The sequence below is a fragment of the Oncorhynchus mykiss genome, chromosome 4 (assembly GCF_057628025.1).
Source record: "Oncorhynchus mykiss isolate SJ-2025 chromosome 4, ASM5762802v1, whole genome shotgun sequence".
NCBI classification, from domain to species: Eukaryota; Metazoa; Chordata; class Actinopteri; order Salmoniformes; family Salmonidae; genus Oncorhynchus; species Oncorhynchus mykiss.
In genome coordinates, this window is record NC_143025.1 from 41,001,328 (window position 1) to 41,019,069 (window position 17,742).

General features: G+C 39.8%; 1 protein-coding gene across 33 annotated transcripts in view; it reads left to right on the plus strand.

Annotated features, from left to right (window-relative positions):
• LOC110521001 (dedicator of cytokinesis protein 7) overlaps positions 1-17,742 on the plus strand; it is an 84,373-nt gene that overhangs the window by 14,140 nt on the left and 52,491 nt on the right. For all 33 annotated transcript variants that reach the window (XR_016495265.1, XR_016495266.1, XR_016495268.1 and 30 more), the window contains 7 exons: positions 6,521-6,606; positions 6,724-6,790; positions 7,240-7,389; positions 7,616-7,696; positions 7,862-8,024; positions 8,390-8,626; positions 13,939-14,101. Coding sequence is in view for 29 of the 33 variants with exons in the window: in XM_090232011.1 (XP_090088137.1) it covers positions 6,521-6,606; positions 6,724-6,790; positions 7,240-7,389; positions 7,616-7,696; positions 7,862-8,024; positions 8,390-8,626; positions 13,939-14,101 (947 nt within the window). In the remaining 4 variants the exon portion in view is untranslated. The remainder of the gene's footprint in view (positions 1-6,520; positions 6,607-6,723; positions 6,791-7,239; positions 7,390-7,615; positions 7,697-7,861; positions 8,025-8,389; positions 8,627-13,938; positions 14,102-17,742) is intronic.

Genomic DNA, 17,742 nt, shown 5'->3' on the forward strand with positions numbered 1-17,742 from the left:
TGTGATAACTTTTTGCCAGTTGTGGGTAGGCCATTTAGATTGTAATTATGGAGACACCTATTTCCAACCCTTTTCCCATAAAACATATTAACGCGTTAGAACGGATGCGCATCAAGAATGAACGGCCATTAGACTTTAGGCGCGGTAGAGCGCATTAGATACATTTGCTTGAAGGTGGTTTAAACTGCATGATAAACTGGGTGGTTTGAGCCCTGAATGCTTATTGGCTGACAGCCATGGTACAGTGCCTTGCGAAAGTATTTGGCCCCCTTGAACTTTGCGACCTTTTGCCACATTTCAGGCTTCAAACATAAAGATATAAAACTGTATTTTTTTGTGAAGAATCAACAACAAGTGGGACACAATCATGAAGTGGAACGACATTTATTGGATATTTCAAACTTTTTTAACAAATCAAAAACTGAAAAATTGGGCGTGCAAAATTATTCAGCCCCCTTAAGTTAATACTTTGTAGCGCCACCTTTTGCTGCGATTACAGCTGTAAGTCGCTTGGGGTATGTCTATCAGTTTTGCACATCGAGAGACTGAAATTTTTTCCCATTCCTCCTTGCAAAACAGCTTGAGCTCAGTGAGGTTGGATGGAGAGCATTTGTGAACAGCAGTTTTCAGTTCTTTCCACAGATTCTCGATTGGATTCAGGTCTGGACTTTGACTTGGCCATTCTAACACCTGGATATGTTTATTTTTGAACCATTCCATTGTAGATTTTGCTTTATGTTTTGGATCATTGTCTTGTTGGAAGACAAATCTCCGTCCCAGTCTCAGGTCTTTTGCAGACTCCATCAGGTTTTCTTCCAGAATGGTCCTATATTTGGCTCCATCCATCTTCCCATCAATTTTAACCATCTTCCCTGTCCCTGCTGAAGAAAAGCAGGCCCAAACCATGATGCTGCCACCACCATGTTTGACAGTGGGGATGGTGTGTTCAGGGTGATGAGCTGTGTTGCTTTTACGCCAAACATAACGTTTTGCATTGTTGCCAAAAAGTTCAATTTTGGTTTCATCTGACCAGAGCACCTTCTTCCACATGTTTGGTGTGTCTCCCAGGTGAAAGTAAAGGGGCTGAATAATTTTGCACGCCCAATTTTTCAGTTTTTGATTTTTTTTAAAAGTTTTAAATATTCAATAAATGTCGTTCCACTTCATGATTGTGTCCCACTTGTTGTTGATTCTTCACAAAAAAATACAGTTTTATATCTTTATGTTCGAAGCCTGAAATGTGGCAAAAGGTCGCAAATTTCAAGGGGGCCGAATACTTTCGCAAGGCACTGTATATCAGACCGTATACCAAGGGTATGACAAAACATCTATTTTTAATTATGTTGGTAACCAGTTTATAATAGCAATAAGGCACCTCGGGGGGGTTTATAGTATATGGCCAATATACTACGGCTAAGTGCTGTGTCCAGGCACTCCGCGATGCGTTGTGTGTAAGAACAGCCCTTAGCCATGGTATATTGGCCATATACCACACCCCCTCATGCCTTATTGCTTAATTCGAGTGGGAAGTTATTGAACTACCTCGCGTTCTTCTGTTATGCACAGAAGATTAGCCATCTATCTGTCTGTTGGCCATAATTACACTATTGATTTCTATGCTGATGTAGGCTACTGTAATCTGCTGTTTTATACAATAAATAACACTGGAGTCATTGCAAATCAATTTGTGTCACTTGTGCAGCCTTCCTGGAGCGGTCAAATTGATTTATTCAGTGTTGGAAAAAGTAGGCTACCCAATTGTCATACTTGAGTAAAAGTAAACATACCTTAATAGAAAGTGAAAGTCACCCATTAAAATACTTCTTGAGTAAAATTATTTGATTTTAAATATACTTAAGTATCAAAAGTAAAAGTATATACAATTTCAAATCCCTTACATTAAGTAAATCTGATGGCAACATTTTATGTATTTATGCACAGCCAGGGTTTATCTCCAACACATCATTTACAAATGAAGCATGTACAGTGGGGCAAAAAGTATTTAGTCAGGCCCAATTGTGCAAGTTCTCCTGCATAAGAAGATGAGAGAGGCCTGTAATTTTCATCATAGGTACACTTCAACTATGACAGACAAAATGAGAAGAAAAAAAATCCAGAAAATCACATTGTAGGATTTTTAATGAATTTATTTGCAAATTATGGTGGAAAATAAGTATTTGGTCAATAACAAAAGTTTATCTCAATACTTTGTCATTGCCAACAAAGGGTATATAACAGAGGTCAAATGTTTTCTGTAAGTCTTCACAAGGTTTTTTCTTCACCAAGCTGCTTACCTATTGCAGATTCAGTCTTCCCAGCCTGGTGCAGGTCTACAATTTTGTTTCTGGTGTCCTTTGACAGCTCTTTGGTCTTGGCCATAGTGGAGTTTGGAGTGTGACTGTTTGAGGTTGTGGACAGGTGTCTTTTATACTGATAACAAGTTCAAACAGGTGCCAGTAATACAGGTAACGAGTGGAGGACAGAGGAGCCTCTTAAAGAAGAAGTTACAGGTCTGTGAGAGCCAGAAATCTTGCTTGTTTGTAGGTGACCAAATACTTATTTTCCACCATAATTTGCAAATAAATTCATAAAAAATCCTACAATGTGATTTTCTGGATTTTTTTTCTTCTCATTTTGCCTGTCATAGTTGAAGTGTACCTATGATAAATTACAGGCCTCTCTCATATTTTTAAGTGGGAGAACTTGCACATTTGATGGCTGACTAAATACTTTTTTGCCCCACTGTATGTTTAGTGAGTCCACCAGGTCAGAGGCAGTAGGGATGACCAGGGATGTTCTATTGATAATTGCGTGAATTGGACCATTTTCCTGTCTTGCTAAGCATTCAAAATATATTGTGTACTTTGGGTGTCAGGGAAAATGTATGGAGTAAAAAGTACATTACGTTCGTAAAGAAAATAGTAAAGTAAAAATATAATTAGTAAAGTACAGATACCCCCCCAACAACTACTTCAATACTTTTACTTTAGTACTTTACACCACTGGATTTAATAAATAGGCTTTTTTATAACTTCAGTGTGTTGAAGCCTTGTGTTATTATGCAATTATTTAATGGCCATGTTTAGTTAATGAAATTAGAAGTTAGAACTGTGACCATGATCACAAATGATATCGCAATTGCCGATCAGCTGTTTAATAGAATGCATTAGATTGACGGTGACAGTCAGATTAGGCTACAGATTAAATAATAAATAAATACACTGGCTGTCATTGACAAGCATAGGCCTATTCCGTTCATATCCATATTATTAATATTTGCTTCAGTGATTGAAATTACCACCCCATCCTCAGTAGCCTATTCCAGCAGGCTGTTGGGCAAGGGAAGCACTTCTTACCTCGAAATCGCCTCGCTATTCATGTTGACTAAATTAGTCTAGTCAATTAGAACTAAGCAAGCTGCTAAATCATTCATTTTACATATTGCCTAGGCTACTCTAGGATATCTGAAATTAGGTGTAGGCCTACAGTTACTTGTAGAAGTATTAATTCATATTGGCGTTTTTCCTATTTTGTTGCATTAGAACCTGTCATTTTAAATTGATTTTTATTTGGATTTCATGTAATGGACATTCACAAAATAGTCCAAATTGGTGAAGTGAAATGAAAAAATTACTTGTTTAGATGTATTGTTTTTAAATGGAATAGTGGATCCGTGCATGTGAAGCCACTAAATAAGATTTGGTGTAACCAATTACCTTCAGAAGTCACATAGTTGGATTGCACACAGGTGGACTTTAAGTGTCACATGATCTCAGTATATATACACACCTGTTCTCAAAGGCCCCAGAGTCTGCAACACCACCAAGCAAGCAGCACCATGAAGACCAAGGAGGTCTCCAAACAAGTCAGGGACAAAGTTGTGGAGAAGTACAGATCGGGGTTGTAAAAAAAATATCTGAAACTTTGAACATCCCACGGAGCACCATTTAAATCTATTATTAAAAAAATTGAAAGAATATGGCATCACAACAAACCTGCCAAGAGAGGGTCGCTCACCAAAATTCACAGACCAGGCAAGGAGGGAATTAATCAGAGAGGCAACAGAGACCAAAGATAACCCTGAAGGCGCTGCAAAGCTCCACAGCGGAGATTGGAGTATCTGTGGAGGACCACTTTAAGCTGTACACTCCACAGAGCTGAGCTTTACGGAAGAATGGTCAGAAAAAAGCCATTGCTTAAAGAAAAATAGGCATGTGGGAGAAAGGCATGTTGGAGACTCCCCAAACATATGGAAGAAGATACTTTGGTCAGATGAGACTAAAAGTGAGCTTTTTGGCTATCAAGGAAAATGCTATGTCTGGTGCAAAGTGGTAGACATGTTATGTAAATCAAATGATACAACCCCCCCCCACAATCCATTTTAATTACAGTTTGTAAGACAACAAAATAGGAAAAATGCCAAAGGGGGTGAATACTTTAGCAAGCCACTGTATCAGGGGCTATAGCCTGCATCTTGCTAACCAAACCGTGGCAAAGTTTAATTACAACCATAAACTCAGATTATAGTCAGTAGGCGTAGCCTAATTCTGTTGAATGACAAGTCAATCTAATTGGCCATTAATGACGGTTTGTAGTCTTAACATCTGGCACATAATAACAGCACAATTGCCCGAAAATAATTTAACAGCAAATTATAATTTCTCTTGCTACATATTCAAATTATTTTATTAGTTCACAATAATTATTTTGATGGAAAACCACATTTTTCTTAGGTCATTAGAAGTGAAGTCGATATTCCTTAACTTTCTTGGTGACTGGGGCAGTATTGAGTAGCTTGGATGAATAAGGTGCCCAGAGTAAACTGCCTGCTACTTTGTCCCAGATGCTAATATATGCATATTATTAGTAGTATTGGATAGAAAACACTCTGAAGTTTCTAAAACTGTTTGAATGATGTCTGTGAGTATAACAGGTTTTAGCCTGCCATGTGAGTTCTGAGACAAATCCAACCAGGAAGTGGGAAATCTGAGGTTTGTAGTTTCATTTAAGTGATTGCCTATCCAATATGCTGTGTCTATGGGGACAGATTGCACTTCCCAAGGCTTCCAGCAGATGTTAAAAGTCTTTAGAAAGTTTAGAAAGTTGTTTCTTCTATTGTGGAAGGTGGTCGAATAAGAGCTGTTTCAACAAGTGGACGGCTGAGGCCAATCAGTTGTTTACTGCGCGGTCACGCCGTGCCTTATTTTTTCCTCTGTAATGAATACGCTATTGTCCGGTTGGAATATTATTGAAGATTTATTATAAAAAGACCCTAAGGATTGATTGTAAACATCGTTTGACATGTTTCTACAAACTGTAATGGGGAACTCTTTTGACTTTTCGTCTGGATTTTGCGCTCGGCATTGTGCCTTTGGAATAGTGAACTATACTTGTGGAAAAAACGAGGTATTTGGACATAAATATGGACGTAATCGAACAAAACAAACATTTCTTGTGGGAGTCCTGGGAGTGCAATCCGACGAAGATCAGCAAAGGTAAGTGAAGATTTATAATGCTATTTATGACTTTTGTTGACTCCACAACTTGGCAGGTAACTGTATTGCTTGCTTTTGTGGCTGAACGCTGTTCTCAGATGATTGAATATTGTGCTTTTGCCGTAAAGCTTTTTTGAAATCTGACACAGCGGTTGCATTAAGAACAAGTTTATCTTTAATTCTATGTAAAACGTGTCTTTCATCAAAGTTTATGATGAGTATTTCTGTTATTTGATGTGGCTCTCTGCAATTTCTCCGGATGTTTTGGAGGCATTTCTGAACATGGCGCCAATGCAAACTGAGGTTTTTGGATATAAATATGAACTTGATCGAACAAAACATACATGTATTGTGTAACATTGAGTCCTGGGAGTGTCATCTGATGAAGATCATCAAAGGTTAGTGATTCATTTGATCTATATTTCTGCTTTTTTTGACACCTCTGTGGTTGGATAATGGCTGAATGCTTTCTGTGACTAGTTGCTGACCTAACATAATGATATGTTCTGCTTTCGCCGAAAAGCCTTTTTGAAATCGGACACTGGTTGGATTAACGAGATGTGTATCTTTAAAATGGTGTAAAATACTTGTATGGTTGAGGAATTTTAATTATGAGATTTCTGTTGTTTCGAATTTGGCGCCCTGCAATTTCACTGGCTGTTGGCGAGGTGGGACGCTAGCGACCCGAACGATCCCAGAGAGGTTAATTCGCTCAAAAACGTTAATCTACTCTCTTGCTGCTGAGAAAAAAAATGGGGTAGTTTTCAGGCCTTCTCTGCGGATTTTGACTAGTCATTTGCCTAGAAATTTTAGCTAGACCTGGCAACCCTATCAATGCTAATGCTGTCACATCACATGTCTTTTTAAAGCGCCGAAAATTCAGTCGACGCTACTGGTTTCACACGAGTGAAAATACTTTTCCTCAGATAGTGTTTATACACCGCATATTCCAATATATAATGTACCATACAAAAACCTATCTTAATGTTTTTCTTATTATTATTATACTTTCTCTGCGTCCTCAGGAGGAACCCATAGAGCGCCACTGTGTGCCTGATGTTCCTAAGGAGCACTTTGGCCAGAGGCTACTCGTCAAGTGCTTGTCCTTGAAGTAAGTGGGGGAACACACCGACAACCTTTAAAAAGCAACCTTTAAAAAGCATTTTAGCTGCACTCTTTTTAACTGCCTTCTGCTTTCTACTGACCCAATCCTTTTTTCCCCTTCAAGGTTTGAGATCGAAATCGAGCCCATATTCGCCAGTTTGGCCTTATACGATGTCAAGGAAAAGAAAAAGGTAAGCTGTTATGTTTTCCTCAATGCCACTCGGCCCGGAGTTGTTGGGTCAGTCTCTGAGAAATCATTAAAAAGGGTTGGAGTCCAACATGAACTAGATGACTGGGCTATAAAAGTTTACATATGAGGCCTGTTATCATTGTGTCAATGCTCTTTAAGTCATACCATGTATCTGTATGAGTAACACTCAATTGTTGCTCATACGCATCAAACTTTAAGAGGGAAACGGTAACCAATTTAAAATGAAGTCCCTCGAAGCCCCTCTTCCATGCTCAGTCAATTTACAGTAAACAAATATTTCAGAGTTTTTAAAACTGCAATGTTGTCAGATTAAGTATTCGTAATGGATTGAGAAATACATTGCACTAACCAATATCAATATCAGACTAGTCTCTTGTCTTTTTACACTGTTTATTCCATTCAAAATGTCACGTCTCTCTCCCTCATCAGATATCAGAGAACTTCTTATTCGACCTGAACTCAGAGCAGACTAAAGGGATGCTGCGCTCCCACAGCCAGACAGCAGCCATCTCTACCCTGGCCCGCTCAGCCATCTTCTCCATCACATACCCCTCCCAGGACGTGTTCCTCGTCATACAGGTCAGCATCACGCACATTTCTAGAGTTGCAAAATTTCCTAAATGTAAAATTTAAATAAATAAAATATCAGAAGGGAATAAGATGTTAGTAAATCATCCAACATGGATTTCTGAAAAACCAGGGAAGTTTTGCAATGTTAACTTAATCACTTCCTGTACATTGGATCTGCCAATCTGTATGTGAGTAGTGACTGATAACTTCCTTCCTGTGTGTTGGCTGTCCCCAGCTGGAGAAGGTGTTGCAGCAGGGAGATATAGGAGAGTGTGCAGAGCCCTACATGGTCTTCAAAGAGTCCGACACAGCCAAGGTAAGAGCGTTCTTAAAAAAAACATTCAAATACGCAATAGACTCAAAGTGAATGGTAATCTTTTCATAGGTTAGGTAGATTACAATGTTTATTGGGTAGGCTCTGTGGTATAGATCATCAAACAGATGGAGGAGGTGCAATGATTTTCTCTCCTTCCATATATAGAACAAAGAGAAGTTGGACAAGTTGCGGAGCCAGTCGGAGCAGTTCTGCACACGTCTGGGTCGGTACCGGATGCCCTTCGCCTGGACAGCCATCCACCTGATGAACATTGTGAACAGCGCTGGCAGCCTGGAGAGAGACACTGAGCTGGAGATGGGACTTCCAGGTCAGAACGCTTGGGGCTCAATAAAGTTGTACAGAGTTGAATTGATTACCATAGAGGATGGCCAGTTCTTCCTGGATGTCAGTGTCAGCTGAGAACAGAACAGGGCCGTGCAGTTTGTCTATATGAGTCATCGGGTGGACATTAGTAAGGTTGCTGATGGAGAGGTTTCATACTGGGGGAGGGGACTCAGGGAACACATCTAGGCCGCTTTTCATAAATTCTTAACTTTATTATCATATGAAATTAAACATTTAATTGAATATAGAGTGTAGAGGCTGCTCTATATGACTACCTCTGACCTTGTGATGTAATGATGATTCTGTAACTCTGACGACCCTGGCTGTGGCTTTCTGTCCCCCCCCCAGAGAGGAAAGGGTCATGGTCGGAGAGGAAGAACTCAAGCATTGTGGGCCGGCGCTCCCTGGAGAGGACCACCAGTGGAGACGAGTCATGTAGTCTGAGCAGCTTCAGACCTGCTACCCTCACCGTCACCAACTTCTTTAAACAGGAGGGGGACAGGTTGAGTGATGAGGACCTGTATAAGTTTTTAGCTGACATGAGGAGGCCGTCTTCTGTACTGAGGAGACTGAGACCTATCACAGGTACAGTAACAACACCATCAGCACTACTCACTCACCTTTACTGAAGTAAATTGAATGGGATTGAATGTCTCTGCTGTAACTAAGAAGCTTGATCTTGACATCTAGCCACAAATGCATAGCTAGAGCTGAATTTAATTTGACACATCTTAGATTTCTTATTGTTATACTTACAGTTAGTTATAAGCAGTAGTGAAGCATGCACCCCCCAAAACAATATGAATTATTTACCCCCCAAAAGTCTAGTGCCGGCTTTGTATGGATGTGGGTACACTGACCCGCGAGCCACTGTGGCCCATCATGATGAGTTAAGATTTTGTGTGGCCTCCATCCCCATCAAGGGGCGGCAGGGTAGCCTAGTGGTTAGAGCGTTGGGCCAGTAACTGAAAGGTTGCTAGATCGAATCCCCGAGCTGACAAGGTAAAAATCTGTCGTTCTGCCCCTGAACAAGGCAGTTAACCCACTCTTCCTAGTTCGTCATTGTAAATAACAATTTGTTCTTAACTGACTTGCCTAGTTAAATAAAGGTAAAAAATAAAATAATAATTCTAAGTTACACATCCCTGCTCTAGAGGGATTTTAATTTATTTAATTTATTTTTATTCACCTCTAAACAGATAGCAAATCCACAATAGCTGATTCGCTTGATACTTTTTTACTGCAGCTTTCTGCCCCCCTCATTGTAGAACCATTTTTTTAATTTAACAATTGCTTCTGGTGCTATCCCTAAGATCTGGAAGGCGGCACATGTCCTCCCCTTCACAAAAGGGGATGCTTCTGACCTAGATAACTACCACCCAATTTCTAAACTACTGTAATATTTTTGCAAGGCAAGATACAATCAGTGGCAAACTCTTTTTAACTTCAAATTATATTCTTAATGTGCACCAGTCTGGTTTTAGATCCGGATACAGCACCTTTTCAGCAGCTACACTTGTCTTCAATGATGTGTTTAATTGCTTAGATCATAAGAATCACTGTGCTGCCATATTTATAGACATATCCAAGGCCTTTGATACTGTCGACCATCCCCTACTCATTCAAAGGTTGTCTGAAATTAGCTTTGACCAATTGTCATGCAAGTGGTTTGGAAACTGTGCACATCCTGTCTGACAATGTGCTTTCTGAACGTGTCAAGTTACCGCTGTATTACTAAAGGTGTCCCGCAGGGGTCTGTTTTTATTATTTACAGTGCATTTGGAAGTATTCAGACCCCATGACTTTTTTCATATTTTTTTACGTTGCAGCCTTATTCTAAAATGGATGATTCTTTTATTTTTATCGATCCACACACAATACCCCATAATGACAAAGTGAAAACAGGTTTGTAAAATTTTTCACATTTATACAAAATAAGTATTAAGACCCTTTGCTATAAGACTTGAAATTGAGCTTGGGTGAATCCTGTTTTTATTGATCATCCTTTTAGATGTTTCTACAACGTGATTGGCATCCACCTGTGGTAAATTTAAATTGTTTGGACATGATTTGGAAAGGCACACACGTGTCTATAAAAAGTCCCCCCGTTGACAGTCCATGTCAGAGCAAAAACCAAGCCATGAGGTCGAAGGAATTATACTTCGAGCTCTGAGACAGGATTGTGTTGAGGCACAGATCTGGGGAAGGGTACCAAAAAATGTCTGCAGCATTGAAGGTCCCCAAGAACACAGTGACCTCCATCATTCTTAAATGGAATAAGTTTGGAACCACCAAGACTCTTCGTAGAGCTGGCTGCCCAGCCAAACTGAGCAATCAGGAGAGAAGGGCCTTGGTCAGGGTGGTGACCGAGAACCCGATGGTCACTCTGACAGAGTTCAAGTGGGGAGATGGGAGAACCTTCCAGAAAGACAACCATCTCTGCACCACTCCACTAATCAGGCCTGTAAGTGGAGTGGCCAGATGAAAGCCACTCCTCCAGTAAAAGGCACATGACAGCCAGCTTGGAGTTTGCCAAAAGACACCTAAAGGACTCTCAGACCATTAGAAACAAGATTCTCTGGTTTGAGGAAACCAAGATTGAATAGCGCAAAGTATAGAGATGCTTGATGAAGGTTCACAACGACCCTAAGCACACAGCCAAGACACTGCAGCAGTGGCTTAGGGACAAGTCTCTGAATGTCTCTTGAGTGGCCCAGCCAGAGCCCGGACTTGTACCCAATTTGAACATCTCTGGAGAGACCTGAAAATAGCTGTGCAGCGACGCTCCCCATCCAACCTGATAGAGCTTGAGAGGATCTGGAGAGAAGAATGGGAGAAACTCCCCATGTACAGGTGTGCCAGGCTTGTAGCGTCATACCCAAGAAGACTCGAGGCTGTAATGGCTGCCGAAGGTGCTTCAACAAAGTACTAAGTAAAGGGTCTGAATACTTATGTAAATGTAAAATTTCCAATTTGCTAAAACTTCAAAAGTTTTTTGCTTTGTCATTTTGGGGAATTGTGTGTAGTTTGATGAGGGACAATAACTATTTAATCCATTATTAGAATAAGGCTGTAATGTAACAAAATGTGGGGAAAAAGTCAATGGGTCTGAATATTTTCCGAATGCACTGTATATAAATAGTTTTGGTCTATATGCAAGAACCCATAACATTCAGCTGTATGCAGATGACACTCTTATGTGCACTATTGCTCCTGTTGCTGCCAAGGTTATGTTAGAGCTGCAATCTGATTTTGTGCAATCATCGATTTAATATTGATACTTAATGTGGAAAAAATGTAATATGTTCTTGGTTTACACATTTATGCATTGGATGGTTGCAGGTTCCCGCCCATAAATATATTGACTTTTGGATTGATAAAAATGTGACGATTTAATAAAATAAACATACAGATGAGCTAGTTAAGAATTTGAGATTTCAAGTAGGCTTCTTTTTTTATAGAAATAGATCATGCCTCTCCCTAAACAGCAGGAAGCAGATTGTACAGTCAACTTTCCTGCCAGCTCTTGGTTATGGTGGCACCATTTATCAGAATGTAGCAGCCACTACTCTAAAACCCTTGGATGCAGTGTACCATAGCGTGATTCGCTTTATCACAGGTGACAGGTTTAATACTCTTCACCGCATCCTTTATCAAAAGGTCGGCTGGACCTCTCTAAATTTCTGTAGATCACTTCATTGCTCCCTTTTGGTTTACAAAGCTCTGCTGCGCGAGCTTCTAACATGTCTCACTTCTCTGTTAAAGTATATAAGAGGCACCAAACCCGCTCACAGGATTGGTTAACTCTAGTTAAATCAGCCTTTAGTTATAACACCCCACCCACATTTGGAATCATTTTCAATCCTCATTATTCCTCAATCGCTTGTGTCAATATAGGGCCGTTTTAGAACTCTGATAAGGAATGAATTCACTGAGTGTTGCAAGTGTTTCGGTTGATTGTAATCATTTATTTGTATTGTAATGTATCTAGGAGTATTTTTTGTTGCTGTTTTATTGCATTATAATGTTGAATTTGGAATTGTTTGTTCTCATTGCACCATTTGAGAATGAGACACTGGTCTCAATTGAGTTCCCCTGAATAAATAGAAGTTAAATAAAAATAAATAGAAGTTATAATTCAAATGGTATCAAAAAGCTGTATGCAACCTATTCCAGACTGCGCTTGATACTTTGAATGGTGTTTCTATCTTAAATGGTGGAAGACTGGTTACGACCGGAATGTTTCCTGTCGAAGTCTATGGCCATTGAAATGCATTAGGATTTATGCAAATATGGTTGTAGTGTGCAAAGTGTAAGTAGTATCAAAAAGCATTTTGACCAGTGCCAATCTGCAAATGTTCAAATTATTTTGGTGTTGGTAGCTTTTACAGTTTTAGTGCTGGAGGTTCCAGCGCAATAATAATGATGATGATGATGATAATAATAACAGTTTCTAAAGTTGTGAGACAGTGGGCCTCCCGTCAGAGAAAATCAAGAAAAATATATTCTATTAATTTCTCAAATAAATACAATAGTTTCAATAAAACTGTTGGAGAACAACCTTTTCCTCATGGACACTGTCCTGATTGAAGGCATTAATCCTGAGACCCCAGAAAAAAATAGCTTTTTATTTGTCTGAGTTTCCAGTCTTTTTATTTGGCCTCACAATTAAGTGTTTTACCATTTTATTTTCAGGACAGCCAAGTCTACAAGTGTAACACAAAACAATTTGACATGAGTTTTATTGACAAATGTCAAATTATAAATTTTTCCAAAGCAAAAAAACTGATATAAATGAATTTGTGTACAGAAATGTATACTTACAGATATTGTTTGCTCAGTGGAAATTAATATCCAACTAGTCGGCGACAACTGTTTGGAGTTTTGACGGCAACTATGTGAGCTTCTTACAGTATTATAGACACTATTCTCCTGGGATTTCCTATGACCTAAATAGGAGAAACCCTTACTTTCTAACAACTCTAGTGTAGCATCATAGAGCAAAAACATGTTACGTGTTTGAATGTCTCGGCTCTTCATTAGACTACATTTAATAGTCTGTAGCTCAAACCATTCGGACTCTAAATATGTTTTTGTAAAAAGATCCCGCCCCGGGCCCCCTTTGGGATTTGCCCTTGTCTCACAAACACTGCTCTATCTCAGCCCCCATTAATCACAGACTAATGGTTGGTATCAATGGATGCAGAACAAATAGACAAAATCTAATGGCACAACACAGAAGTCTGTGTTTTAAAGGGGACACGCCCAGAACACGCCGGCGTCACAGTGGGAGGAGTTAAATCATGCTCTGCACAACTTAATGAACATGCAACTGACCTATTAAAAAATAAATCAATGAAAGTGCTTTCAGGATATCCAGGTAAATATTATTTTATCTGAAAATAATCTATTTTGGTTTCTGTTACAAAGTATGTCTGGCATTTTTAAAGTGCCGCTGCCCCTTTAATAGTTTGGTTGCGCAGTTGTGCCTAAACCATGCTACAAACTCTGCTTGTATATGTGTTTTTTTTTATGATGCCATGTGCAGAATTCTAGGAGTTGAGAGGTAAATGTGGTATCACTGGAAAGCTGGGACACCCCTCTTTTTAAATGTATCCATCAAATCTGCTTTAAAAGGTGTGTTATCCCTGCGATGGTAGATAGAAAAATACCTAATATTTATTTGTTATTAGAGAAGAGAATACAGTTTGACTTTCCTTTCACGCCTCCACTAAAACTATCTGGCGCCCAACACTTTGAAAACCTCCGACTTACGTATAACTTCCAGTGAGAGAGTACCACTGCCATATCAGTCCATTAGGCTTAGATATTTGTTGAGGTGTAGAGCTCTGTGTGTGATGTTGTTTATGTTATTTACCCTGTCTTGTTCCCTCTAGCCCAGCTAAAGATTGACATCTCGCCGGCCCCAGAGAACCCCCACTACTGCTTGACCCCTGACCTCCAGCAGGTCAAGCCCTACCCAGACAGCAGGGTCCGCCCCACCAGGGAGATACTGGAGTTCCCACCCAGGGACGTCTACGTACCAAACACCACCTACAGGTAATGAAACAATACCACTTACAGTTCATTCGGAAAGTATTTATTTTCTACTATTTTCCACATTTTGTTACGTTACAACCTTATTCTAAAATGGATTAACAAAATGTTTTTGCTTGTTTATCGCCACACAATACCCCGTAATGACAAAGCAAAAACAAGTATTTAAAATGAAAAACAAACTTTATTTACATTATGAATACTTATGTAAATGTGATTTCAGTTTTTAATTTTTTGAAATAAATGTTGAAAAAATTAATTACCTGTTTTTGCTTTGACATTATGGTGTAGTGTGTGTGTGTGTGTGTGTGTGTGTGTGTGTGTGTGTAGATGAGTAAAAAACAACAACAATTTAATCAATTTTAGAATAAGTCTGTAACGTAACATATGTAGAAAAAGTGAAGGGGTCTGAATACTCTTCGAATGCACTGTACTTTACTTAGCCTTACCCAACACCAGCTACGGGTAATGATTCACTCTACCAACTAGCAGGCAACATAACAAGATGACATGCATGGATATTTATTTAACCTTTATTTTAGCAGGGAAGTCCCATTGAGATGAAGGCCTCTTTTTCAAGAGAGCCCTGCATACAAATACAGCATTTTACAAATGCAATGCAATAAAAACATACAGTACTTACAAGCAATTAATGAAAAGCATTCCTCAACAGTTCAACGGGACTTCTAGAGTTAGCCATCCCTGTGATCGGGCCTGGTAAGTCTGTAGTTTAACAATGAAGTTTGGTGCGGCAGGTAGCCCAGTGATTAGAGAGTAGGACTTAGTAACCGAAAGGTTGCAAGATTGAATCCCTGATCTGACAAGGTAAAAATCTGTCGTTCTGCCCCTGAACAAGACAGTTTAACCCACTGTTCCTAGGCCGTCATTGAAAATAATGAATTTGTTCTTAACTGACTTGCCTAGTAAAATAAAAGTAAGGTACGGTGGAAGTTTGTGCTAGAGGGCTTGAATTTGTAATCCAATACCATCTTTAAACTTACAATCTAATACCACCAACAGGCATTCCTGACACGTTAATATCATTCCCAGTCCTCAAGGGGAATGTGACACACATGAAGTCCTTCCTGTTTTTGAGACTGTATTTCCTTCTAACTGTTCCGATCAAATACACTGGAGCCTGGAGGACACAGACGAACCAAACGGTCTTTCTCCCTTCCACTATCCCTGTCTCGCTTTCATCTGAGCCATGGGGGTAACACTACTGTAACAGAGCAGCACAACACACAACCTACAGGCCTTCCTGTTGATATTAAGCTTTCCTCCTAGCGATGGCGCATCAGGTTCAACATGTAACAATCTGTAACATCACCCCATGTCCCGTGTGAATGCCTGGTCGACTGACTAACTGCACACGGCTTTGTGTTGAGTGGCCTCCTGAGCCCTGCTGCTATTTTAGTCAAGGTCAGAGAGTGAGGGGGAGAGAGGACTTTTATCAGACGCTGTGTTGACATGGCGAGAGAGAAAGCGGGAGATGAAGGGAGGGAGAGAGAGAGGGCTCTTATCAGACACTGTGGTGGCATGGAGGGAGGGAGAGAGAGAAAGAAGGAAAGAGAGCGAGAGGACCCTTATCACAGGTTGTGTTGACATGGCCACTTCAGCTGCCCTGAGGCCTTGTTTGTCTGCTGATAGCAGTCAGGGCCTTCCTAGATTGAGCCCCTGCCAGCTTTAGTAACTCTGCTTTAGTTGCTCTGCATACTTCCTGGTTAAGGAAATTGATGTGGTGCAAACATCCTATTACATTACTAGGGGGGATATATCATAAACCCTCAAAGTTCCAGAATGTTTTGGTAATGGCAGCCATTTTGGTCAGGGAGAAATCCAAACCATTCAAATTGGAATAAATAGGGATGCCCGATATATTGGTGAACATATCGGAAATGGCCGATATTAGCTAAAAATGCCAACATCAGTATCGGCCGATGTCTAGTTTAACGCCCGATGTGCAAAATCGATGTCAATGCTGACCTACATACCTATTTAACGAAGGTAAATTACGTAATGACGCCACATAAAATTGTGCGCTATACGTGCAACACAGCATTCCTAAACTAGCCCACAATGTCTGCTGTGTGGATCGAGCAGTCAAGTCAAGCAGTCATTTGAAAGAGTAACAACATTTCAGCGAGATGACTCAAAGGTGAAATCCATTAAAGCCAAGATAATGGAATTCATTACCCTTGACAATCAACCGTTCTCTATTGTGGGTGATGTTGGCTTTCGCCAACTGGTTGAGCACCGGTTAACACTACCAAGTGTGCTATTTTTCTGACGTTTCCCTACCGGAGTTACACAGTAATAGCATCACTGCTATTAGCTTCACAACATACATACTATGGAGTGCCGTTTGGGTCTTTGCGTGTCAAAAAAGACACAGTAGCACTGTCAAAGTTTGCAAAAAAGTAAACAAATAAGCAAACACCAGCCATGAACGATGTGTTTACAATACCGTGTTGGTAATAAAGCATAATTTGTTCGACCGCAACTTCTGGGGTAGCTAGCTTTAGCTTGGTACCTAGCTAGCACCAATACAACCAGCCTGAAAACATTGACCAGTAAAAAATGTAGTCGTTTTCATTATTCTTAGCAATGATTTAGGAATCCTTGTGAGTAAGTATTAGCTAGGTTGCCACTTGTTGTTCGTATATTGAAATTGAACTTGAACAGTTCATGAAAATAAATAGCTAGCCAGCTACTTACCCTGTTGTTCAAAGCAAAAGTTATAAGCAGCCAGCTAGCTTCATCTGGCTAGTGACGCTTGACCGGACCAGGTTATGTGTTGTGAAGCTAGACACAATAATGATTAGGCATAATAGTGGAATTTGTGGTTTGCCTTCAAATTAAAAGTATGTCATTGACAGTGATGCAAATGAATACAAATAGTAGAATTATGCCATACTTATATTTTTAAGGCTAACTGCAAATTCCACTATTGTGACTAATCCTAATTGTGGCTAGCTTCACATAGATGGGTTCGACCACCATTAATCAAATAAGAGCTGTCTTAGAAATTAGGGTTATTTTAGATGACACCTAGCTATATCGTTAGCTAGCTAACTATAGCTACTGAAACAGATTGTTGTTTTGCTATGTTTTTGGGGAAGAACATTGTTTGCATCCATGAGCTAGCTAGCTTTTTTTTATGACCTGCACTGTAGATGCGCGAGGCAACGTTACCAGCATCATAGCATACGTATCGATGAATCGTTGTGACATATGAAATACGAGTGATAGTTTAATCAATGTGTAATAACTACGTAAAAAATGTATGAACGCGATAAATTATTATGTGAAGTGCAGTCATGTTAGGGTCCTGATTGGTCAACAAGCTTATTTGACACGTCAGATATGTTTTTTGACACGCAAAGACCCAAATGGCGTTCCATAGAAATCCTGGTTGAGAATGAATCGACTGAACGAAACAGCACAGCAAGTAAGTGAAAGAAATAGGTCTTGATTATATTTTACTGGTAATGGGGACATGCGTAAATGCCAACAAAATAACTTTGTGGGTGTGTAACGTTTATTTAACTAGGCAAGTCAGTTAAAAACATTCTTGTTTACAATGATGGCCTACCCCGAACAACGCTGGGCCAATTGTGCGCCACCCTATGGGACTCCCAATC